At 35.9% G+C, this 26876-nt stretch overlaps 1 protein-coding gene across 1 annotated transcript in view; it reads right to left on the bottom strand.

Annotated features, from left to right (window-relative positions):
* Positions 1-15284: 15284 nt before the first annotated feature.
* Positions 15285-26876, bottom strand: part of Hdx (highly divergent homeobox) — a 150332-nt gene continuing 138740 nt past the window's right edge. The window contains exons 9-10 of the mRNA XM_008822589.2: positions 20615-20737; positions 15285-16154 (exon numbers count right to left, since the gene is read on the bottom strand). Coding sequence (XP_008820811.1) covers positions 16029-16154; positions 20615-20737 — 249 coding nt within the window. The 3' untranslated portion in view covers positions 15285-16028. The remainder of the gene's footprint in view (positions 16155-20614; positions 20738-26876) is intronic.

Genomic DNA, 26876 nt, shown 5'->3' with positions numbered 1-26876 from the left:
CAGAGCCTTTCCTGTGTTCTCAATACAACTGGAGGGTCAGCATTCACCGATCCAAAATCATTTACATTCATAATAAAATTCATGGCCCATACCATGATCTTCCTCTTACCTACCATGCTTTATTTTCTTTGCGTGTATGTGTGTGTGTGTGTGTGTGTGTGTGTCTGTGTGTGTGTGTATGTGTGCATGTGTGTATACATACATATGCCATGACATGTGTATGTCACAGCATTTGTGCATAAGTTAGAAGACAACTGGTGGGAGTTGGTTCTCTGGTTCCACCATGTGGGCTCCAGAGGTGAAACTCAGCTTTCTAGTCTGGTGGCATGTGCCCGCACCTACTGAATCATCTCACTAGTGCTCATTTACCTACCATTCTCCACCAGGAAAGTGTATTATATTTACTTTTAAATATGCACTGTAGTGTTTTGTGGCAGTAATTTAATGTAACACATTATTTTGTTTTTATCTGATATAAGGATGGCTAATGAAAAGAAACCTGAATGTGGAAAGAGAATCCAGAATCTAGCTTTCAAGATTTCATTTACTAGTCATAATAGAGACAATTTTTTTTCAGCCCTGGTGATGGAACCCAAGCCCTTGTACCTTGTAAACAAGACTCTACCACAGAGCAACATCCGTAGCTCATTCTTTTCATTACAAGCATCATTTTCCTCACCTGAAGATAAGAAAAAATAATGCTGCTTTGCCTACTTCAGTAGGAATTGTAAAAATCAAAAGAAATTATGTTGCCAAATGTCCCTGCTAAACTGCCTGATGCTTTTTGGTATAAAAGAGAATGTTTTATCCAGTCATTTTCCATATCGACAAGAATTCATCTGTAATAATTAAAGTTAATCTGCTAAAAAAATTTCAAGGATTGTACTAACATAAGTGGAAGAGAAGTACATTAAGTGAAAGATGAAAACAAACGAAATACCTACAACTAAGCAGGACATGGTGGTATATGCTTATAATCCTAGAGTGCAAAAGTCAGATTAGAGGCCAGCATGGACTACTTAGGGAGTTTCAGGTCAACCAGGAGTATACAATAAGACCCTTACTTTAAAAAAAAAAAAAAAGAATCACTTTCCGGAGTAGTAAGGGTGGTGCAGATGAGGGAGGGCATTTAATTAGATCAAAATATACTATATGAAATTCACAAAAATTCAATTAAAAAATTAAACACAGTAGCACCCTCTCCCCTTATCCATGAAAAAACAAAACTTAAAACCAAATAAAACTGTCTCATTTACAGGCACGCCCCAAATCAAATATACTTAAAAAATATACTATAAAAGTATAAAAAGTATACTATAAAATGCACCTTTAAAAAGTCTAAATGTCTATTACAGATGTTATTAATCTATACTAGATCCATGTGAGCCAGGTAGCTTAAAAATTCATAACTCAGTTTTACAGATAGGAATAGGCCGAGTACTGAGAAACAACTAACCCAAAGTAATGAAGCCAAAAAGGAAAAAAAAAAAAAAGAAAATGGAAAGGGCCTCAGTAGTGAGTCTGGAGGAAGGTGTAATGGTCTGGCGATCACAATCAAATTAACTACATTTAGTTTCAGATGGTGTTTTTATTCATTTATTGATTGGTTATCCCTCTGAATTTCAAACATTCATAAATAGCAGAGCTTTTTCTAAGGGATATGGACAGACTTCAGGGCATCATATGTGTGTGTGAGAGGGTAGTTCACCCTAGGAACTGGGAAAGGTCCTAAACGTGGACAGAAAGAGAGAAGGTAATGACTTCTAGATGGCACTTAAAAGATATATGTATTTTTATTTATTATTTTTGTTTTATGTGTATGACTATATTACCTGCATGTCGTGCATGCCTGTGGACATCAGAAGAGGGTGCCAGATCCTCTGCAACTGAAGTTACAGATGCTTGTTAGCCACCATTTGGGTACTGACAATCGAACCCGGGTCCTCTCTAAGAGCAGCCAGTGCTCTTAACCACTGTGCCATCTCTCCGGCCCCTATAGATGGCACTTAAAACATACTAAAATGAATGAACTGCAATATCTGTAAGGGGTGAGTGTGTAGGTGCGTAGCATATACCAGATGCTTCATAAATATGTATTCATTGACCTTCAGAGTTCTATCACTAAATAACCCTCCCACAAGGTTTTTTAAATATATAAATTACTGTATGCTTTCTTTGGGGCTTATGGATTCACTTCAGCTAAATATAAGTTGTCTATGGATGGGTAAAAGGGTAAAGAGCTGTTGTTGAATCAGAAAAAGGCGCCTCTTGAGTTGTCTTATCCCACACGTGATAGTCTTAGGAGGAGTGGACAGCCTGGATTTCAGCATCTATTTCATTCTTTGCCCAGGCACCTAGGTATTTCATGCAAACTGAACAATAGTATGCACCATCACTACATCCACTATTATTGCTATCTTTTAGAGATAGCCCATACCCTGTGGAAGCGGCTACAGAAACTAGGAAAGATAATTTGTTTGTTTCTAAACCAGTCCATTTCATATGAACCCTCCCTTTTTTGTGTAATAAATTCAATTAGAGTCAGCAGCAAGCTGCTTTGCAATGTAGATAGTGGAAGCCATGCTAAATGCTTCCTGTGAAGCGTAGTCTAATTTGATTTTTTTGCTCTTATTGCTGTTTGTTGAGACAGGATCTCCTGTAGCCCAGGTGTGCCTCAAAGTCCCTATGTATCCAAGGCTATCCTTGAACTCCTGATTTTCTGGCCTCCACTCCAAAAGTGCCGAGATTATAGGCTTGCGTCATCACTCTCCTGCCTGTTTGTTTTGTTAAGACTTGTTCTTAGTACCCCTACTTTCCACATGACTGGCTACATTTTATCTGGAATGTGATTTCTTTTGGGTGCAAGAATTTCAGCAGCTCTTCTAGGCTAGGCTGATTTAGTGTCTGATTTTGAAATCAAATGTAGAATTGTTGGAAAGGATTAGGCCTGCTTCACACTTAAAAAGTGCTTATCAGAGAAGAAAATTTATGAAGAGGGAGGCCATGTTTATTACCTTCAACTATTTGCAGAGAATTCACAAATGCAAAGGAGAATTGTTCTGTCATTAAGAAAGGAAGATTTGAATCAATAGCTAGAAGTGACACAAAGTCAGATGTTAGCTCTTTAGAATATTTAAGGGGTTTCCCCATGGAATTGATGGCTTGCGGACATAGTGAACTTCTGATCGTTCCAGGTGCTTAAGCAGAAGCTGAAGGATTATGTGCTTGGAATGTCTGAAGAGATCTCTTTGTTGTTGTGAACATTGACCTGAAAATCTTTAAAGTGTCTTCTATATTTGAGACTCTACCAAATCCTTCCCAGTGGATTTTGTCCCACAGGATTAGTAGTTTTAGAATCACACTGGCAAACGTTTTTTGAGTGACTATGAACAATTCCAACTCTTTAGGTATATTGTATCAAAGTTTTCATTCTAAGACATTGTGTATCATGATTCCATTTTGGTTCTGGTGTTAAAAGGCCCAATAACTACTAGTTGAAAATTAGTAGCTTCAAATAGTTGTTTAGCAGGCAGTTGTTTGGTTCAAAGAGCATAGCATGAACATAGGATTCTGGGGTACTGTCCTAATTCTGGGACAAGTCACTTATGATGCAAGTTCAACAATATTCAGACCTAAATACTTCTGTGCTGTTAGTGTCCAAGAGTTATACAGACTCAACTATCCACACTATCTCATGCCAGTCATCCTCTCTCTGACTTTGAGGTCTTTGGGGGGGAATGTCAGAGAGATAACTCTGAATGTGAAAGTGAAGGACAATTATTTAACTAACTAGGCTTACAAAACTGGCTGGAGAACACAGCTTATGCTAAACCATTAACAGGAATGTTTCTGTTCTCTTAAGACCCAATCAATTATTGGTCTTCAACAGGCTGTATCATACAGAAAACATTAGAAATACACTCGAGAAGAGGCTAGCTGGCAGCAGAGGGACATGTTTTTTGTTTCAACTAAGGGCTGGGGAGATGGCTCATTTGGAAAAAAAAAACCACTTATGCTGGCACGAAAGTCTGATTGTGGATCTCCAGCCCTCACATCAAAACCCAAATGTTGGGTGCAGAACTTACCTGTGATCTCAGCTCTGGGGAAGTGGAGACAGCCAAATCCCTGGAGCTCACAAGCCAGCCAGTGTAGTTGAACTGATGAGCTTCAGGGTCAGGGGGAGAACCTGTCTCTAAAAAGAAGTGCGGGGGGAGGTTTAGAAAAACGACTCGGAAATTAAGAGCACTTGCTTCACTTGGGGAGAACCTGAGTTCAGTTCCCAACACTCACATGGTGGCTCATAAGCGTTTGTATCTCTAGTTCCAGTGATTCAGACACCCCCTTCTAGCTTCCCAGGCATCAGGCACACACATTGTGCACATACAAGTAGTCAAAATATTCATATACATAAAAATTTTAAATTAATATCATCTTTTTAAAAAGGATGAAGAACATTTGTGGAAGATTCCTAAGGCTGACCTCTAATCTCCACACACATGCATACACACATGCATGTATATCTGCACACACATACTCAGAAATCCACACAAACACATACACACACACAAGAATAAAATGAAAGAAACGAAAGAGAATCTCTACACATTAATGTGTATCAATGACTAATTATTAATTCAGTTTTGGGGGCCTTATAGTTGCTTGTTTTTGAGATGGGGTCCCACATTGTAGCCCATGATTGCCTCAAACTTATAGCAATCCTCCTACCTGTGCCTCCTAAGTGCTAGGATTACAGACACTGAGCCATCACACCTGACTTAGCAGTGACGTTTTCATGCATAATTATTTCATCCACTAGCATCAGTAGTCCAATTGTTGCCCTAGATACATTAGTCCGTGATACTTCTATCTGTGGATTATCATTATGTATGTTATGTATGTGCTATATATGTATTCATTTTGTCTTTCCACAATGCTACAACTTATGGAATAACAATAAATTCACAAGGTTTGGCAATTCCCTCTTTAAGTCTCATTTTATTTTTTTATGTATATGAATGTTTTACCTGCATGTATGTGTTTGTGCCATGTGTATGCCTCATGCCCAAGAGGACAGAAATGGGAATTGGATCCCCTGGAACTAGAGTTACAGAGGGTTGTGGGCCAACAAGTTGGTGCTGGGAACCGAATCTGGGTCTTCTGCAAGAGCAGCAAGTGCTCTTAACTGCTGAGTCATTATACCTCAATGCTTTATTTTTTAATAGTATTTTCATGTACTCTGAAAATTTCATATGTTTTCTGTTTTTCCACCTCTGCCTAGTTCTTTCAACCCTGTTTCCCTCTCCACTTCGTGTTTTCAGGGTGCCGTATGTCTATGGTAGTTTCTTTTTCCTCTCATATGTATATATATATATTTTTTTTTACAGTGCTCATGGTTGACCTCAGAGCTTTGCTCATGCTGTGCAAGCTCTCTACCACTGAGGTACATCTCCAGCACGCAAGTGGTGTATTTAATAGAATTGCAATGGGCCCTTCCTTAAAGCTGCATTTATTGTGATCAAAACGTCGTAATAAATTGAGAAAATCAGAACTCTAATGCAGAATGCTTTCTGATTTTTTTGAAAACTCCAGACAGCTACTGATTTATGAGTAACCAACTCACCTGGGGTTACTGCCATGGTGCTTATAAGGTGGTCATTTCAGATGGAGGAACCAGAAATCTTAAGGGTAGAGAAGATTTCCCTATAAAAATGAAACTGAAGAGGCTAGAGAGATGACAGCTCAGCAGTTAAGAGCACTGGCTGCTCTTGCAGAAGATCCAGGTTAGGGGAATCCAATGCCTTCTTCTGACCTCCACGAGTACTTCATGACATGGGTGTTCTTATACACATGCAAGCAATACACTCATACACATATAATAAAAATAATAAATGAAATACTTTTTAAAATGTAACTTAAAATTCAGGCTTTTATATATGCAAAGGCAAAGGCTGATAGACATTAAAGAAGTCCTTAATATCATGATAAGCAAAATAGCAGCATCAGATCACAGAAAAATGGAATATATAGTCAGTCATTACTTGAAACTTTAATATGAAGTTTCTGAGTATGATCTGAGGAGAGATTTCATTAAAATTGCTTAGATAAATCACATCACTATGAATAAAAGCACGAGAAATTCTAGCCTTAAGCTGTCAGAATCTCTAGGTATGAGGTCCAAGAACTTACATTCTAAGCGAACAACCTTCTACCATAGTTCTTAGGCACATTTAACTTTGAGACTCCTTGCTTTAAAGAGGTAACATAAAAATCAGGTATAATTCTAAGATCTAGTATAATGGGAAATACACCGACCTGGTAAGTCTAGTTGTAGCTTCACCATCTGTCATCTGTGAGATCTTGGGAAAGTGCTAACATCTCTGATCATCCTTTTCCTTTTTTTATACAATTCTGAGAGCTTTGATTCAAAGAAGCACTAAGATATTCTTCAGTATTAATATTATAAAATTTATACAGAGAAAAACTAATTAATCATTCCAAGAGATCATCGGACCTAGCACCCAGCTCTTTAACTGGCACATAATATCAGTTCAATCAATATTAATTATATGAGCGCAGATAGAAAATATGAACTCACAGAAATGAAATAATTGTCAAGCGATGAATATGGAATGGACATTATGGCACTAGGGAAAGCTAAGGTATTTGAGACCTGCCTTCAAACCTGTGAGGATAATTATGTTCATTCATATCCTCTCTTTTTGGACATTGGGGATTAATATTTGGCTGAATAGCTGTGGCTGGATTCAATACAATCGAAATTTACCTTTTATATTAAGCCTCATTGACAACTACCCCTTCCTTATTGAGGTCTGCTCTCACTAACTCTCTGCCAATCATATAGCAACAACTCTGCGATATATTTTGTTCAATTGTATGATGTCTTTCATGTTTCATTTTGTGTATTTAAGACCAAATGTCGGGGCTGGAGAGATGGCTCATTGGTTAAGAACACTGGTTGTTTTGGCAGAGGTCCTGAGTTCGAATCTCAGCACCCACATGGCAGCTAACAACTGTCTGGTAACTCCAATTCCAGGGATCCGACGGCCTCGTCTGTCCTCCTTGGGCATTGCAAGACACAGGTGCACTTACTTACATGCAGGCAATACACTAATACACATAAAATAAAAATAATAAAATATTTTCTAAAAAGACCAAATGTCCAGGGTATGCCTAACTCCTGGAGACTACAGAACATAGTCTTTTCTGAGTGACCTCAAAACTCACATAATTTTGAATATATAGGCAATCAATCAGTGGTTTACTAACGGTTGTTAATCTTTTACATCTCTAAAGTACTTTTTATGTTGTAAAATGTTTTTAAAACCAGTTCCTTTAATGCTCATAATCACAGTGATAGGCAGCCAGAAGGAGGTACTCTTATCACCATTTCATAGATTAAGAAACTGAAACTTACATAATTTACAGCTTGAACAAAAATACACGTCATGGAATGCTGTCCTCCGAGCAGATCAGCCATTGCCATCTTCATCAGAGCAGCCATTACTACTCAAAAATGATCCTCAAGATCAGGCCTGTTACATTCCCTAATAGGAGGGGAGGAAGGATCAGCAGTCACCTGAGATTCCAGCTGCTTTGTCCAACACCTCCCGCACAGCTGTCTGTAATTCTGTCCTGGTTGCAAGTGGTCTCGTGGTATTGGGAAGTGAATGAGTATGGGGTGTGAAAAGTTAACTCAAGAGGAGCTCTATCTACACAACTATAGAGAAATCACATATATTAGGGTGAGGATTTTTAGGAATCATTTTGTGGTCAACCCCGGTCCTGTAAGTAACCTCTCACCCCTGTTCCTGCAGGAAAGCCCTCCCAAATTCATTGGTTCACCATGCTACACATGGACGGGATTGTTACCTTGGTCTCTTGTTGGTGCCTTATCTGGGGTCAGTAGAAATTTGTTCATGTTTCCTGGGAATAGTATATGCAACAGAGCACATGATAACACTTTTATTTTATTCTTTTTTTTTTTAAGAACCCAGAGTTTCATAGCCAGACTAGATTAAAACTCACTATGTAGGTCAGGCTGGCCTCAAACTTGAAACAATCCTCCAGCCTCCAGCCTACATAGTGCTGAGATTGCAGTCATGGACCACCGTACTTTTTTGCTGCTGTTCTATGATATCACAGTATTGCTTCTTACTGGAGAAAGGGTAGGCTTGAGCATAGCTTTTAGAATGTAGGAATTTTCCAACTGAAAACTTTCATCCCCTTCGAAAAATGTTTGCATCCAAAAAAAAGGGGGAGGGGAGATATAGGAATAAAGCCTAAAATTTTGAAACATTAATTCTTGGTTACTAGCTTCATTGTATTTCAAATGATACTGCCTTGGTTCTAGGCTATTCTAAACTTCTGCATCCAAATTCTAATTTTTCCTTTTTGGTTTTTAATAGTAATTTGCATCAAAATAGGTCGATGTTCTAACTGACTGAACTTGACTTTCATAACTTTCTGTTATTGTTGTTATTCTTCCATTTGAAATCTCCAGTAATTATTTAAAAATAGGAGACATGAAAATATTGAGACCATGTAAGAGTAAATCCATGAAAATATTTAATTTGTCTAGTGCCTCTATTACGTCTAGAAAAATAGCAATGTGAGCAGTAAACAGGCTTTACAAAGGTTAAATGACCCTATCCTCTGACCTAGTATGTTAGTGGAGATACAGACTATGCAATCCTCGATTCAGGGATGAACTAAGTACCTGTAAATAATATGTAATTAGAAAGAAAATTTTTGGAAAGCAAAATATGTGTTCATATCTGAACTAGGAAGAAAGATGCATGTAAATAGGCAACACACAGTTAGGAAAATGACAACACAGATTCCCATGACAAATAAAACATGCTTGAACAAAATACGTTAGTCTACCTATTTCAGAACCAGTAATAACTGGCTAAAGTTTACTCAATTGGAAACTAATAACAGGGTAGAACAAAGCAACTGCACTCAAATTTTTGCAGGTCGTTTAAAAAAATCAGGTTCAGAAATTCACCAGCATGCACACATACACACATACATTAAACTGGAGGACAAAATCTGATAAATGAGCAGTGAAATAAGTTTAAAGAAATAGCTTTTTCCACAGTGAGTCTGACTGATTCAACATTATTAAACATATATGCATATATAGAGATAATACATCAGTAAAAAATGAATATTTCATATTCATGAAATATGTTATATGGCATTGATACTTTATTCAGTGCAAAGTAATGAACCCGATTCACTCCAATTCCTATGGCAGTTCTTTGATAAGGAAAAAAGGTTATTAATTCTCTAATGTTGTAAGGAGACTGCTGAAGGCGTTAAAAAAGCATTGTGATGAGTCTGCTAGTCAGACATTCTACGTAGATGAAACTGTTTTGAGTTGGCTTTTGATTGTCCTAGACGTTGTATTGATCCATCTTTACCCAGGGCAAAATTCTTAGGTTATAGTTGTATTTGGGTCCCTTCAATCTCCTTTGCTGAAAGCAATAATAATAGTATTTACTCAGATACTGAGCCCTTCCTGTGTACAAAGCACTGTGTTAAGTATTTGATGATACGTTATCATAATCCTCACAAGTTTAGCAAATAAAAACTATCATTCAGTTTGCAACGCAGACAGGTCAAATAACTTACCTAACATCACACTTCCACATTGTTTTAAGATTTATTTGTCTTATTTATTTGAAAGATTTTTATTCATGTGTATGTTTGTGAACCTTCATGAGTGTGTGTGCACCATGTGCATTCAGGAGCACATTTAGAAGAGGGGCTTGGATCCCCTGGAACTGGAGTTACAGGCAGTTGTGACCCGCCTTACTGGTACTGGGAACCAAATTTGGGTCCTCTGCAAGAGCATTAAGCACTCTTAACCATGAAATCATCTATCCAGCCCCTTATTTTTAATTTCTAATTATGTGCATGTGTGTGTCTGAATGTGCAGATGTGCACATGTGTGTGCAGGTGCCTCAGAATCCAGAAAGAGGGCATCATATACCTTGGAACTGGAGTTACATATGGTTATGCCCAAAGTGGATGCATGGAACCAACCAGAGTCCTCTGTAAGAGCAGTACACATTCTTAACTGCTGAGATATTTCTCCAACCCCAAGCCTCCCCATCTTAACTCCTTCAATATTTAACCCTTAATTTTAGCTAACAAGCATTATACTATACACACTTTTAATACAGAGTCTATAACTCCCTCTTCACTGTCCACTATCCAATTACTGTTATGATAATTGTTTCAAGACATTTAGGGTTCTGTATTTATCCCTCTCCAGTTTTAATCACCTCATCAACTATAGTTCTATCAGAATCCTGGCTCTTGACCCAAATATTTTAGAGAATGCAATTGATTAAGCAAATGCCACTATGATATGAATGAATGCCTGATAGGCCCTTTTATCTTTTGTCAGGAATGACTGCATTGTCACAAATTATTTCCAATAAGTGACTACTAATAAGTTTCTCAAAGAGGCATGTAATATATAGTAGGTGAGAATATACAGTAGAGTTCTCTCAACATTCATTAATTTATTGATTCAAGTAACACATAAGACTGACTGTGTCACCCTTTGATCCTTTGTGACTAGTGACAGACTACAATGCAAGATTTTGAGGTATGGGGATTTTTCTTTATAAATAAACTTACCGGAATGGAGTTCAAATCTGTGCCCTGGGTCTTAAAGCTGTGAGTTATCCAATTTAAGCTAAAAAACATCACTGATAAAGTTCTACCGTTACTGGAGGTGTGGAATGAAATGGTCTCCTTAAAAGCTTGAAATGACAAACTTTTAAAGGTTTTTCCCACTAAGATTTCTAAAATGTAAATCTATTAGTTGTCAGATGATTATGGTTGTCCATGCCTATAATCCCAGAATTTAGGAGGCAAAAATTGGAGAATTGCTGCAAATTTGAGGCTATCCAGGACAACAGTGTAAGACTGTGTCAAAAATCTATTATTTTCATTTAAAAATGGCCAAAAATATAAACACTCCTTTAGCCTCAAGAGATGAGAAAATAGCATAGTCATCCAAGAACCTGTTTTTTAAACAGATTTATAGTGATACTTCATTTTTATAAAATAAAAGGATCTTTCCATCTTAAGCCAAAGCAGTTCTTAGAAGGACCTGGGCCATTTGAAATGTACATTTGTATGTGATTTGCTTCTGCAACATTCTTGAAAATTTATCAACTGGGATGGAAAGCTGCTGATATGTTATTTGAAACTCCCACTTTGCATTCCATTTTTCCTTCTCCATTAGTTGGATAACAGGAAGAGTTTTAATTTATCAGGCTTTGACAAAGAAGCCATGGGCATATTTCCTCCAAATTAAAAGCATGATGAATTAGTGTCAAAGGGAGGCAGGAAAACATGGATGTGACATTAGCACCTAACAAAATCTGTTATGAAAATACCTTCCTTTGTTTATACTACAGTGTATTTGTTGCTCTTACCATGTAAATATGCTATCAGAGACAAATCTGTTGCAGAATATTGCTTGTTATAGAATATTCACTTTATCCTCTTGTTTCTGGATTTGTTCTTATTTAGATAAGAACACTTAGGTGAAGCTCATTAAGGATGATATACACTTTAGCATAGACATCAATCAAATTTTCACTGGAACATTATGTTCTCCCTTATTTCATCTACAAACACCTGATTATTCACTGCATTTCTCTCTTTATCAGAACCTTATTTGAGGGAGGAAATAATTCACTTTTAAGAGGGAAAACACAACACAAAGACGGAAAAATGAACATTGAAAGAAAGAAATACATGTTTGTTAGTTGGAAATCATTTATTGCCTCTATAAAAGTTTAAATAAAAACTCTACAAAAATTCACATTACAATCTGATGTGGTTTAAGGTGATAATATGCTTCAGAGGTAGTACCAGTAAAATGGGATGCAGAATTGCTAAAAGGATTACTCAGTAAGTTAATGCAAAATAAGATTTCAGTGAGGAACAATATATACTCAGTATACACTTTAATGGAACAATCAATTATATTTGCATGAAAATATCACTTTAATCTCTTTCCCCCTTGGCAAATCTGTTCTTAATAAAGGCTTGTTTTAAGTAAGCCATGTTAAGTAGACTGTAGTTCACAAGTTCATAGGATCCTCCATTAGAGCATTACAAAACATAGCCTGCTGAATGGCATGATACAGTGCTGTCTGCCAAGGATAAAACAACTTGATAAAGATATCTACCTACCATTTAGATAAAGTGGCACTGGCAACTCTTGAGAAGATAAGACATTTTTAAAAATTTGGGGATTTGAATGAAAATCCAATGGTTTAAAAAAAGCACACTGTTCCTGGTTTTCCACTACTACTGTACGGAGAAAAGGCAGCAGCTAAAGTTTTCAGGATTTTTCTGAACAGGGATCATAAACAATCAGGCTGAGATGAAAGACTGAATGTGCCTCCATCAGGCTGAGATGAAGGACTGAATGCGCCTCCATAAAAAAGAAACAAAGTCAGTTTTAGAGTCCAGTGTTTGTCTATATCTACCACTTATATTTTCTTCTACAACCTTATAAGACTGACTAATATAAAAGGCCTCAAAAATAGATTTTTCTGTCTTTGCAGACGTAAGCTCTTGGACACCTTTTGAGGTCTTGGTATTAATAGTACACTGAACACAGGATGTGAATGAGACACAGCCTTTTTTCTCCAACAGTAACAAACACTTCTATCACACCGGCAATATAAAAGTCCTGTTGATAACTGACCTTACAACAAAACACCCCAGGTTCCCAGAACCGGCCAATTTTCTTTCAACGTTTTCTTTGCATGTGTTAATTTTCCTATTCTCCAGGGCAACTGCAAATCTCATTTTCTTGTACCTAATTTTAGCTTGACTAAATTAGGAAGGAACCTTGTTTTTGTTGTTGTTGGTAGTGGTGCTTCAGGGTTTTTCTAGCTCATACTTTAGAAGATAAGTGATCTTAGATACATCCTACATCCTTAGAAAATACTTGGTATACTAAGCTTAAAGTAGACATTTCAATGCAGTTAAATAGAAAAACAATTTTTACATTCACTTCTATTTCTCAGAGTGATAATTCAGATAATATAATCTGTGTTAATATTGTGAATGCCTTAAAGAAAGAAATATTAGTTGATCTTCACCATCAGCCATGAATATGTTCAGAAGAAGAGTCAAAAGCTGTTATTTTTCTTGCTTTAAAATATCTCAATGTCAAATCCAATCCATGTATGTGAAAATATGCTTTCATTAGAGCAGTTTCATTTTTTTCTCCTGCAGTCCTAGGGAATGACCCCAGGACCTTGTGTATATTCCAGGCAAGTGCTCTATCACTGACCTAGCTATATACCCAGACTTAGAATACTTTTTTTTTAACTACTTGACCTTGACTTCTTTGAGGTCTATGCTCATGTTTCCATTTGCCAAATATGACTTTTCTCCCGGCATACTACTATTTTCTTTGGGTCCAGCTACAGAACATCCACATTTCATTTTAAAAATGTTTTAATTCCAGTGTTGATAAAATATAGCATTCTGTGACTGAAAGACAAATACAAGAATAAAAGGAGTAGTCTGAAGTAGACTGTGATGACAATACTTGCTATTTAAATGGAACTTTAAATAGGAGTAAGGGAACAATTTACACTTCCTCTCAAAATTGTAGAGGAGGATTTCTTCTAAGAATCACATCTAGTAGAATCCTTAAATCAATCACATATCTAGTTAAACATCTTTTATTAACAGCCTTGAAAAAGTTAACAGAAAAAACTCTTTTTATTTTGAAATAGGATCTCACTACATGGTCCAGATTTCTTCAGCCTACCTAGTGTTGGAATTCCAGGTGTGTGCCACCCTATCAACCTGAAATATTTCTCCTTGCAGTTGATAGATTGTTAAGAGATCCAATGTCTAGCACAGTTTCTTTTCTATAACAAGAATTCCATGAATATTCTTGATTTAGTGACTAATTTCTAATATGTGAAAAATAAAATCCTTAGTGTTAAAACATGTAGAAAGACTCATCTATACTTTGTAATGAGAACGAACAAGGTAGAGGATTAAATTGAAGCAGTAGTTTAAGTTCAAAGAAACTTCAGTGACTCTGAAGGAGACCATGGGAAATATTTGAAGGACTGGAGTTTTTTCAGACTCTTGAAGAAATCGAACATGAGTGCAGTGCAGCATACCTGCAATCCCTCATTAGGGAACTAGAGGCAGGACCTGTAGAACTTCAAGGCATCCTCACCTACGTCAGGAGACTAAGGTCAGCCTGCGCTACTTGAGATCTTGTCTTAATCTTTCACTCCGTAAAATAGAAATGCTGTCTGTATTTGCTGTATATACTGGAGACACTTTATTTCCTCTGAATGCAATTCAATTCTTCAACAAGGAATAATAAATATTGTTTGCAAAGAACCATATGATTCTCAGATAAAGGGAGTGTGACTGACGACTGAAATATTTTTGCTAGCGAAGAGGCCATAGAAGGAATTGGGCAGCATTACAAAGAGCTGATAAAATGAAGGACCATTAGTGAACTGAATAGACAGTTCAAAGTGAAAGTCATTTGTGATTGCCTTTCTGCATTCACAAATTAGTATTAGTAAATTCCAAGATCAGAATCTGCTGCAGTTAAAAAATTTAAAAATATCCAAAATTGGATGACTAAAACAGCCGTTTAGCTGCTTCTAATGAATCTTTCAGGTACAGATAATAATTTAATTATGTAATCTAATTCCACACAATCAAGTCACTAGTATATGGCATTGTGAGCTTAGGGAGAAACTAGTATTTTTCCCTTCTATGAGTCTTAGTAATACCAGCTCATAACGGGGAAGGGACGATCTAGAAAGCATGTAGAGTTTGCTGCCATCTGGTACCTACAAATGGAACAACTGGGTACCATGCCCAGTTTAGGTGTGCATTCATAGAAGAATATCCAGGAAATTCAGGGGACTTTGATTTCAACCAAAGCAGTATAACTCTTTCTGGATATTATCCTTGGCTGATGGCTCTATACAGGCCTCATATGGAAATGAGGTAAGTTTTGTGGCAAAGCTGAGTGATCAGATTATAAAAAAAAAGCTCTCAGTGCCTTTCCTTGACTTCTTATTTCATGAAATGTATGAACTGAAAAAATACTATGAAAGTATAAGCTTGAAGTATTTGTGCAGTAGTTTGTCTAATGTCTAACTCAGTTACATATGCTTTTTATATAGTAGAATGTCAGTCATGAATATATATCATGTGCCATAATGAAGAATTTGGATTATGATTAATCTTTTATACTATGTCGCTTCTGTACACTTAAAATGGTATTTGAAAAATTGGTGAATTGACTTTCTATAGAGTTTTCCGCTCCTTCCAGTTTTGGGGTTAGACAATAGAATACCAATAACTTACAACTACATCCTGGTAATCAATTCAATTTTCACCCATTAGCTTAAGTCAAATAGGAGGTGAAAAACAAATTCTAGGATTCACCCCAGTTAAATATAGTTTTTAAACAAATTTTAAGTTTGTTTTTAATTTTCAGTTGAGTTTCCTGAGTAAAAGTGTATATGGGATATGAGAAAATGAAAGAGGAAGAAATAAGATGGAATGGCACAAAACTAGACTACTCCAGGTTTAGCAACTTAGCAAGTAATGTAGAAATATACTTATTTTGTGTGTCTCTGGCTAAAACTGTTACTGTGATTCTCCTTAAAAACCAAGCAAAAAAGTCTTTAAGAAATCAGACACAATAAATTTTATAGCTGAGTGGCTCAAAAATAAATATAGTTTTCCAGGATTTCATATAAGTTTGGAAAAATTCTTTCAAGTGCTTTTAATTTTTGTATTTATTTTTTGAATTGTAGACATTATATCTTGACCTTCCTTCATGGAATATATGTTTTAACAATGTATTTTTTCCGGTTGAAGGCTATTGGGACACAAAATGCAGTAATCTTGAAATGTACATCTGTTAGGTAACCAAACGACTATATCATATATTCCCCCTCGAATCACAAACTGTCTGAGGCATTTTTCTCTGATAAAGAAGACACACTGAATGAGGTATCATCAGGATCCGATGAGGCATGATTGAAATCCATCTCTTCTAATTCAGGAGGTAAATCTGACAGCAGTGCCTGAGTAGGAAAAAATCAATTATTTTGGATTAGTTTGTTGACAGATGTTGTTTTCCAATTTTATGTTAATAGCTGTAGTGCTCTTGTTTTACTTTATTCTTATGAATTTAGAGAAAGAAACATTTCATTTTCAGGATCTTACACAATATTTTATGTGAAAGAATAAGTCTTCATATAATACTAGAGAAGGAACAAAATACTAGATGCTGAGCATGGGGAAATGTAGACTAGAATCTTGTACAAAGGGGAAATGAGGGAACTGAGCAGCTTTTCCGAGATCTAGAGTGTTCAGGTGGAATGACCACGGACATGAGGAACTATTGAGAACCAAGGGCTTTGAAAATGATGGGCTAAATTATTTTTATAATAATTTGTGTGTTCACTGATCACTACTAAAGGACTTTAAAATTACACTCTCTTTAATTAAAATATTCATACCTAGTTATGCTATTCTTTAGAGAAATCCATGTTTCACATGGATTAGGAGAATAAATTTAGCAGTTAGGAATAAAGTAATTTTTATTTCATTTTTGATTAATTTTTTACCAATTTGAAAAGACCAAGTGAATTTTTTTCCTTTCCTTAGGTTATGTCCATATCTTCAGATGGCCAAGCACCCATTAAGGCCAACTGAATCAGGGACCTGAGCCATTTTAATGATGTATCTGGAAGATTGCTCATTTCTCTGCTGGAGGAATAATGCTGTGCCAAGAACCATGAGCTAAGCTGGTCATGATCTAATTGCTTCATCTGGACTTGCAGAACATGCATCTATACTACAGAAATAAACAAATAGTCAAGTTTCATGTGTTACAGTGCTGATGTCCACTTAACCACACGAACCTGGAATTAAAATAACATAGCATATTACACAATTTTTTAACAGTGTTACTTGTACTGTGGGCTTAGGGTTCAGTACCAAACAAGAAGCAAGGGAATAGGCACAAATGAAAGCAAACTACTACCTAATTAGCAGACATACCTACTGTTGAAAGAGTACAGGGGTTTCTATTCATTAAAAAAGTAGCAGTTGCACATCACATACGTTTTACCTTATAGCACAGAAATAAGTTGAGGACTTTCTCAGCCTTTTTTCTCTGGCTTTGTCAGACTATGTAGTGAAAGGCTAACACATGCGGATGAAAAATTTGTTATTTATATCATTAAATGACTGATGAATTTCTTGCTGAACCTAAGTACATTTACACAGTATATCAACATAAAGATACTACATGCTTTTTAAGGTGCTGGGTTCCAATAACAGGACTCAGAGGCATTTTCTTTTAGAACAGTGGGCTATTGCTAATCCAGTTTAGGTACAGTGGAGTCTTTGCTGATATTGGCTGCTCAGAATGTAAGCAATGCCTCACTGGATTCAGTTCACTATGTAGTTTTTGAATATGTCATATTAAAGAGGAAAAGAGCTCAAATTGGCACTCACTGAACACATAATTAGAATATTAGAAAGTCAAGTGGATTGATTAGAAATGTAATGACATTCTACCTACTGGACAGACCTGAAAACTAGAGAAACATTACTGTTTATTTCTTCATCAATGCATTACATAGTGTTACTGACTAAAATGAGTATAGAACAAAAATTTTAATCTATGAGGTTAGCATGCAGCACTACTGATACATGGAGTCCACTTCAAAATTGTTCTTTCAATATTATACTGGTTTCAATATTGGGACAGTGAAAAAAATCTTTGGATTATGTCAATTGTTGAAATTGCCTTTTCCAGATATAAGTAAGCACAATAAACTTTCTCTTCTTTTATTTTCCACACCCCCTGTGCTGGAAATTGAACACGGGGCATCATGTACTCTGAAAAACCACTCTACCACTCAGTTATATTTACAGCCTCAACATTCTTTATTATATCTTCTTCATCAATGACAACTATTTTCAAGGTCTGACCAAATGTCATTTTTTTTCCAAAAGATCATTAACACTTTCCCCAAATATGCACTCAGTCTCTCTAATACTTATTCTAGACCCTAAGATGTGAATATAAAACTGATAATCATTTTTATCCTCCTTGCAGAGTGGCAAAATTGAAGTTTAAGAAAGGCAATCGATCTGGCTAGGATCACACAGTGAATTATAAGGGGAAGAAAGACCATAACTAATGACTTAGAGCAATGTTGGCAACATTATCTTGATGTTAAAATGGCTATTATTGATTTAAATATATATATGTATATATCTATATATAAAATTCTGGACTTCTTCATCGGACCAAGATATTTCATATAACTTATACAAATGAAGATTAATGAAAAACTGGATTAAAAAAATAAAAAACTAATGGAAAAATCTTTCTCTTTTATTTGGTAGAATAAAAATCATTTCCAGAAATAAACTTCTGAGCATTTCGTGGCTTGAAGATCATTAGTTTGTCTCATGTACGTAGATTTTACACACACACACACACACACACACACACACACATATATATATTAGTTAGTTAGCTAAGTTTTTTAGAGACAAAGTTTTCCAATGTATCCCAGGGCAGACTTGAATGTATGATCTTCCTGCTTTAACTTTTCAAGTGCCAGGATCATCATTTGTGCCATCATTAGACCCAGTGTGCTTTATGTTCTGAGAATATATTTTGAGACCCGTTATGCTTAATCTCAAGCTCGAAAGTACATAGTTTGTATTTGAGGTGTTGATGATATATGTTTTGACACAGTATATTTTTTATATCATTTTCTATTTCAGCCCACTTTTTGTTCGTAACAGAAGTCTTTATCAGAAGCAAAGTACAAAAGGAGAAAAAAAATGTTCCTTTTCCTATTTGTTAGTGATATTTGAGAAAGAACCAAACTGAAGGTGAAGTTCAAAATAGAAAATAAAATGGAATTTATGTGATACTTCCAGATGTCAAGAGACAAAGATAGGTAGTAGTTAACTGGACTTGGAACTGATTTCAAAACCATACTAAGGTTTTTCAGACCACAAATACACTTTAAGTTATTTCTAAAGTTGGCCCTAAGTTTTTGTGTATATATGTTCTACAATTACCTAAATTTCATGATACTCTTTAGACTATGTTCAATAGTATCACTCTTATTCCTTTAAAATCTGTATTTTGGGTTCCTAAAAACAAACATTTTTTTCTTTGTTTTGTTTGCTAATTTGTTTTGAGATAGGGTCTCACTACATGGCCCAGGCTGAATTTAAACTCACAGCAATCTTCCCCCATGGGCTTTCCTAGTGCTGGGATGACAGGCATACACCACCATGTCTGTCTTATAGACACATATTCAATTTGGCATGCTATATGCATAAGTCACATAATGAGGCAATATACTAAAATAAAGCTAGATAAAGCAACTAAAGACCACTGTCTTGGAATCTCTGTGCATGTTCAGAGTTGAGAGGATAAAATTCATGAATTTGGACACCTGAACACATAATATACATTCTGGCTTTCATTCTATGAGAAAAATTTTCTAGTTTAAATACTGTGGTTCAATACATTAGTTAAACATGCAAAGCCCTCTTCTTTGAAAGGTGGAAGAAATACGTTATGTTAAGACATTAATCTTTTCCCAGGAGATGTCTGGGATGGGCTTTATATGTACAATCTTCTTTGGGTATAAAGAATCAATTTTTGTACTTCTGACAGTGCCTGCTAAATAAAACCCTCTGAGACTATGTAGTAAATTATAGTTCCCTGCATCCCACACAGTTCATATATAACTTCTCTGATAAGAAATCAGTATGGTGACGTAAAACTCAGAAGCAAATTTGGCATTGTTTAGTATTAAATGTAATATTTGACATAATTATATAATTCTTTTTCAAACTTAGCTATACATAAACCCTGAGGGCCAAACGTAATTTGGAAGCAATCTATAAACAAACATCCATGGCAATAAACAAAGGACATGTCATCTTTGGAGTGAGGGACTCAAGAAAATTTTTACTTATGTTGCAAAATATGATGCACTATGGTCACAAAGCTTTTCACAAAGTAATTTCACATTTTCTTAGTGAGGAGCAACATATTACAGAACAGAACATATTCAAATATGTGAAATCTAGCAGCTAGCAGTTAAATAAATGTCCTTTTCTTTCATTCAGAAAAGTCTCCCAGAACATGCTTCTCTAGTTAGGAGTGACAATAACTCCTTTTGTACAAACATTTTGAGCAATTTCTTGAAAATTATTTTAAAACCAGGGTTTTTCCTACTTAAAGGCTGCCATGAAATTAACAAAGTAGTCTAATAAGCTCTTTTGACTTTGCACTACAGTAGTCTCCACACACAAAAACTCTGAACTTCTATTCTAAGAAAACTGCATTTAAAAAGATCAAAAAACCACCCTTTTCTCCGTGAAATTCCATGCAGGAATGAAGACTACAAATGAAGAGATATGAAGAATCCAAATGTGACATGCCATTTTTCAACATGACGCATTGCAACTTGCTAGTCCTCATGGGACTTACCTGCTGTTGATCCTTATCATCAGCTTTCATAGCTAGAATCAGGCTTCTAACAAAAGTCTGGAGCTTAAAGTATTTTTGCTTTTGAATCTCTAGCTCATTTTCAATGTATCTGACTTCTTCATTCTAAAAGAAAAATCATCAAACAATAAAATTACTCCATGTAAACCTAGGGCTGTACATATTTGATGAGCGCAATAATACTTGAAAAAGCAATCTAATATAGGGGTAATAAAGAAAATAAAATTTTAGAGTGAAGGAATATAACATACAACATCTTGTTTTTTTTTCCCTCCAAGACTGATTTTTAAACAAGTCAAGTCATCAATAGAAATCAATTTACAGATCGATTCCAGTAAGGGGAAAAAAACAAGAAAGACTTATCTTCTTGGAAAGAACTCTCCTATATCAAGCTTAATTAGCATTTGGATCAGGGTTAAGAATGGAGTCCAATTGACCCTAAGAGCAATAGAAGATGCAATAATACTAAACGTATCATTCAGAGCCAAATACTGAACCTAAAATAGTTATTTTATACCAACTAGAGACAGAAATTATTAAAATTTTAAATAGTTCTCCGAGTTTCCCCCCATTAACTGAGAATCTGTTATTTAGAAAATATTCTCAAATGTACTACTAGTACCACTATCCCCAAATGCACCACTAATTTGCAGCTCAGTTTCTAGTCACTATATTTGCTATTTGATTAAGGAAAGAACATTGAACTAAGATTTAGGGATGGCCCAGTGTTGGGTATACTGATAACTGTACAAACTTGGGTGGGCCAATTAACTTCTCCATGAGTCTGTTTGCTCCTCAGTACAATAGATATAATACTCTTAATCTGAAGCTTAAAGTTCTAGCTTTGAGGGTCATGGGGTTCAAATTTAAATTAGATACTGTGCATGAAAATTCTACATATACTTTTAAAGCTACAATAAATAAAAAACTGTACTATTTGACTAAGGGTACAACAACTCAGTGGAACTGAACACAGAGCCCAGAAATAGATCCATAGATGTATGAGTGATTGGTTTTTGACAATGTTGCTGAAGTGATTTTAAAATCCCCCAATCCCCCCAAAACAAAAATCCCCAAACTCACAGTCTTTCAACAAAATGGTAGAACAATGTAAATCCACATGCAAAAAAAAAAAAAGGATTATCAACCCTTACTCACAAATTTTATTAAAGTGGATCATATCATGAAATGTAAAGCCTAAAATAGGGGCTGGAGATACTGCTCAGTGGTTAAGAGCACTAGCTGTTCTTGCAGAGGACCTGAGTTCTATTCCTAGCACTCAGGTGGAGGCTAACAACCATTTGTGACTCCAGTTCCAGGGGATCCTGTGCTCTCTTCTGACTTCCGTAACATTGCATGACATGCATGCCAGCAATACACTCAGAGACATATAATAAAAGTAATAGATTTATATATACCTGTATATATATATACATATATTTGTGTGTGTGTGTGTGTGTGTGTGTGTGTGTATGTGTGTGTGTGTATTTGGTCTTTTTGAAACAGGGTTTCCATGTAGCCCCAGCTGACCTGGAACTCACTATGTAGACGAGGCTGGACTTGAACTCACAGAGGTCTGCCTGTCTCTACCTCCCAAGTGCTGGGATCAAAGGTATGCGCCACCACGGCCAGCTTAAATAAAATATTTTTTTAAAAACCTAAAATAATAAAATCTCTACCAGAAAATGAGAGGAAATCTTTGAACATTGCGTAAAGCAAAACTTCTTAAACAGGACACACACACACACACACACACACACACACACACACACACACAAACCCAACAAAAACAAAACAACAACAAAAAACCACCATGAAACTTAAAAGAAGACTTTCCAAAAAAAACCCCAAAAAACAAACAAACAAACAAACAAACAAACAAATGCTTCCCTTTGCAAAAGACACTGTAAAGAGGTGAGAATTGTAGCACACGCTTGTATTCCAGCATTTGGAAAGTGGAGGCAGGAGGATCAGGTTTTTAGGGCCAGTGTAGGCTATATAAGACTCTGTACAAAATGCATGAAATCCTGAAGTCTGATGGGGCGGGTGCTGATAGGGGAGGGGATCTAAATATGATTAAGATATATGAAATGATATATATACTTTAAAAAATAAAGGATCAGGGATAATTAAAAGCACTAAAGAAAATTAAAACACAAAGCACATATTGGAAGAAAATATTCTAATTCTCATACCATGAATGAGGATCTCAAAATTGACAGCTCTTTAAAATTAAAATTATTTATTCACTTTTATTTTATGTGCATGAGTATTTTTCTTGCTTGTATGTAAGTGCAACCATGTCATTTAATGCCAGGGGAAGCCAGAAGTGAGTGATGGATCCCCTGGAACTAGAGTTATTGAACATTATTAGCTTCCTTGTGGGTGCTGGGAACCCACGCTGGATCCTCTGCAAGAGCAGACAGTTCTCTGAACCACTGAGCCATCTCTCCAGTCCCGAGAAAGAACTCTTAGATTTCAACTTAAAAACCATCAACAGACTAGAAAGCAAGCAAGATATCTGAACATACACTTCACGAAAGAAGATATGTAATCAAAAGGCACTTAACATAATCTGGGCCTGGTGGTTTACACCTTTAATCCCAGCACTGGGGAGGCAGAGAAGCAGGTGGAGCTCTGTGAGATTGAGATCAGCCTGGTCTACATAGAGAGTTCCAAGCCAGCTGAGACAACAGGGAGATCGTGTCTCAAAAAGAACAAAAAAATAAAAATAAGAAGATACTTGACATACTTTTTATTAAGGAAATCTAAATTAAAACCACAGAGAGCTACTACTAGCAAATTACAGTGGCTAATGTTAAAGAAATTAACAATAGCAACTATTGGTGAGAATACGGAGCAATGAGTCACATGTTGCTGGTGGCAGTGTCAAATAGTAATGTGACTTTGGAAAACAGTTTTGAATACCAAAAATTCAGTATATTCTTTCTTAATAATCCTTCTCTTAGTAATTTACCCAAGAACAATGAAAATACATGCCCTCTAAATACTTATACATGAATTCTCATTGCAACTATATTCATAATAGCCCCCAAATGGAAACAATCCAAGTTTTCATTAGCAAATGGTTGTGGTCTGAATGTACCTTGTTCCCCCTCAGCTCATGTGTTCGAACACTTGGTCCCTACCTGGTGGTGCTATTTTTGGAAGACTGTGGAACATTTAGGAAACAGAGCCTTGTCAGAAGTGGCTCACAGAGGGCTGACCTTGAGGTAATACAGCCTGGAGCCACTTTCTCTCTTCTATCTACTTCAGGATTGTGGATGTAATGTGCTGACCCTTTCACACTTCTGTCCCTAGACCTGCCTTACTATGATAAGCTTTGAACTGAAAGTCCAAATAAACCCTTCTCTTAAATTCTTTCTTGTCAAGGACACAGAAATTAGAAAACTAACTACTACACAAGTGAATAAATAAAGTGTCAAACTTATGTAATTACATAGAAAAATGGTGAATTCAACTGTATGGAAATTATTTTATTGTTTGGAAATTATGTAACACTACACTGAATATCTATCTATCATCTATCTATCATCATCTATCTACCATCTATCTATCTATCTATCTATCTATCTATCTATCTATCTATCTATCTATCTATCTATCTATCATCTATTCAGCGATGGTGATGTGCTCCTGTAATACAATCTCTACAAATAAATTTGAGGCTAGCCTGGACTACATAGACAACTAAGTTTGAGGCTAGCCTGGACTACATAGTAAGACTGTCTTTTATAAAAATAAAACAAAAGAGGAGGCTAGGAGTGTAGCAGGCTGTACAGCACATGCTCGAAGCCCTGAGTTTGATCGCCAGCACTGCAAAGCAAAAATGAAAACTACACTGATACCTCAAATAATAAAAAACTTAGATGGGCATGATAGTACATGCCCGTAATTGTTAACACTCCAGAGTTTGAAGTCAGCCTAGGCTACATACTGAAACCTCATCTTAAACCTGAGGCAAAGAAATGTAATTCCTCCAGTCTAACAGAAGCTTTGCACCCCATGGCCATCAACCATCTCCCAGTTCTCTTTCTTCCTAGTCTTGGCTAGCCACCATTCTGTCTTGTTTCTTTGAGCTCAACTGTTTTAGATTCCACATTTAAGTGAGATTATGTCATACTTGTCTTTCAGCACCTAGCTTATTTTACTTAGCATAACTTATTCTCTCAAATTCTATTCATGCTATTAAAATGCCAAATATTCTTTTCGTTTAATAGTATATGTGGAAAGTATTGTAAATAAGGTGCATTCCATTATCATTGAAATAGCAAATTCAAAGTCCTTACTACAGAAAAAAAGTATTTGAGGTGATGGATATGTTAATTAGTTTGATTTAATTATTTCACATTTTGTTCATAAATCATACCATGGCCTTGTACCTCGTGAAAATATAAACATATAATTTGTCAATTTACAATTAAAATATAAATTATAAAAATAGGAATAAAAATGGAATGAATTATCAGTCAGCCTCTCAGAGTACAGCAGGACTTTAGAAAGCATTTGTCCAAAATATTCCCTAAAAATACATTAAAATTTGTTGATTGTATTGGTATTTTTGCTGTTTCAACTAGTGTAGATGCTGTGGTATTAATCACATTCAATATTTGAACATGTTTACTGTATCATTTATTAGCTCAGTTTAAATCTTATTTTATATGATAAAAATGCTTCCTTTCCCAACGACTTAATAAGTGAAACATCTGTACAAGCTAAATTTCTATTCAGAGTCACTCTGTAACTAAGGAACAAGTAAGCATTCTAATAAAATTGAACATGCTTCTGCCATGATGGAGTTTGCTTCTTGTAAACCTTTGTTTTTATTAGTAGTTATTGTCAAAGCATCATTTTTGTTTATTTTGTATGAATGCATGTGTAGTGTGTGTGTTTGTGTGTGTGTGTGTGTTTGTGCATGTGCATGTGTGCGTGCGTTTGTGCATGTTTGGCACCTGTTTGTGTATGCAAGTATGTATGTTTGATATCAAGTGTCTTTGTCAGTTGTTCTCCATCTTATCTTTTTAGGCAGAGTCTTTCAAAGAACCTGGAGCTCACTGATATAGCCAAGATGGTGGGCCAGTGAGCCCCAGTTATCCTCTCGTCTCTGCCCCCCAGCACTCTAGCACAAAGTGTGCCACTATGCTAGCCTTTTGGCATAGATGCTGAAGATCTAAACTCGGGTCCTCACATGCTTGTATAGCAAACACTTTACCAATTGAATTACCTATCCAGACTGTTCTGCTTTTCTCTGTTAATGGTTTTTCTTTTCTTTTTTCCTTCTTTCCTCCCTCCCTCCCTCCCTTCCTTTCTTCCTTCCCCTTGCCCTTCCTTCCTTATTTTTTGAGACAGTCTCGTGTAGTCAAGCTAGGCTTGAACTCTATGCAATTGCGACTGCCCTTGAACTCCTGATCACCCTGCTTCCACTTCCCAAGTGCTAGTACTACATATATGCACCACCACACCAGACAGAAACTCTTTTTGAATACTGGCAGTATCTATCATCATTTTAGTAGCATCTCATTTGCATGCATAGTCCTTCTGAACTATACTCATGGTCCATCAGAAAACATTTTAAAAACATTAGTTCATATTTGCAAAAGTCACAAAACATCTTTTTTTGTATGTGAATCTATAATTTCTCATGCAAATATTTCTCTTCTTTGGTATTTATGAAATGTTTGAAAAGTATAAACAGTTTTAAGATAATTTAATGTTGCAGACATTTTCTTCTCAGACATGCTTTTTGCAAGCCTATTAAATGCTTCCTAGATTACAGGCAGTAATTTATGTGTACTTTAGCGATTTTCCTAAGTAAATGGAGTGCTTGTGAAAGAAACTAGCAAGATCATATCAGTCACCAAATTTCACAAAATAAGATCTAGCTTATTTTTGTTGGAATTCTCCTTACATTCCCAGTACACTGTTGGTATTTTTGTCAAGATGATTCTTGGGAGCACACAAGGTTGCCAGAAGGCCAGTGCTTTGATGTCTGAGCAGGCTATTAATGGCTACCAAGCCTGACGTACAGTATTTTATGACATAGCTACTCATGCCACAGTATTATGACCATCAGCTTGTCTCCTAAGAATTTAGGGTTAGTTAGAACTCCGAGGAATAGGGATTTCTAGTGATATATCATGATCACAAATACTACCATGTTTAAACTGTATATTAATAATTAAAAAATGTACCATAGGAAATTTTCTTTCAGTTTGCTATGATT

The sequence above is a fragment of the Nannospalax galili genome, unplaced genomic scaffold, assembly GCF_000622305.1.
Source record: "Nannospalax galili isolate Female #2095 unplaced genomic scaffold, S.galili_v1.0 scaffold10, whole genome shotgun sequence".
Classification (NCBI taxonomy): domain Eukaryota; kingdom Metazoa; phylum Chordata; class Mammalia; order Rodentia; family Spalacidae; genus Nannospalax; species Nannospalax galili.
The sequence above is the reverse complement of the archived record's forward strand: the minus strand, read 5'-3'. Positions and strand labels throughout refer to the sequence as shown.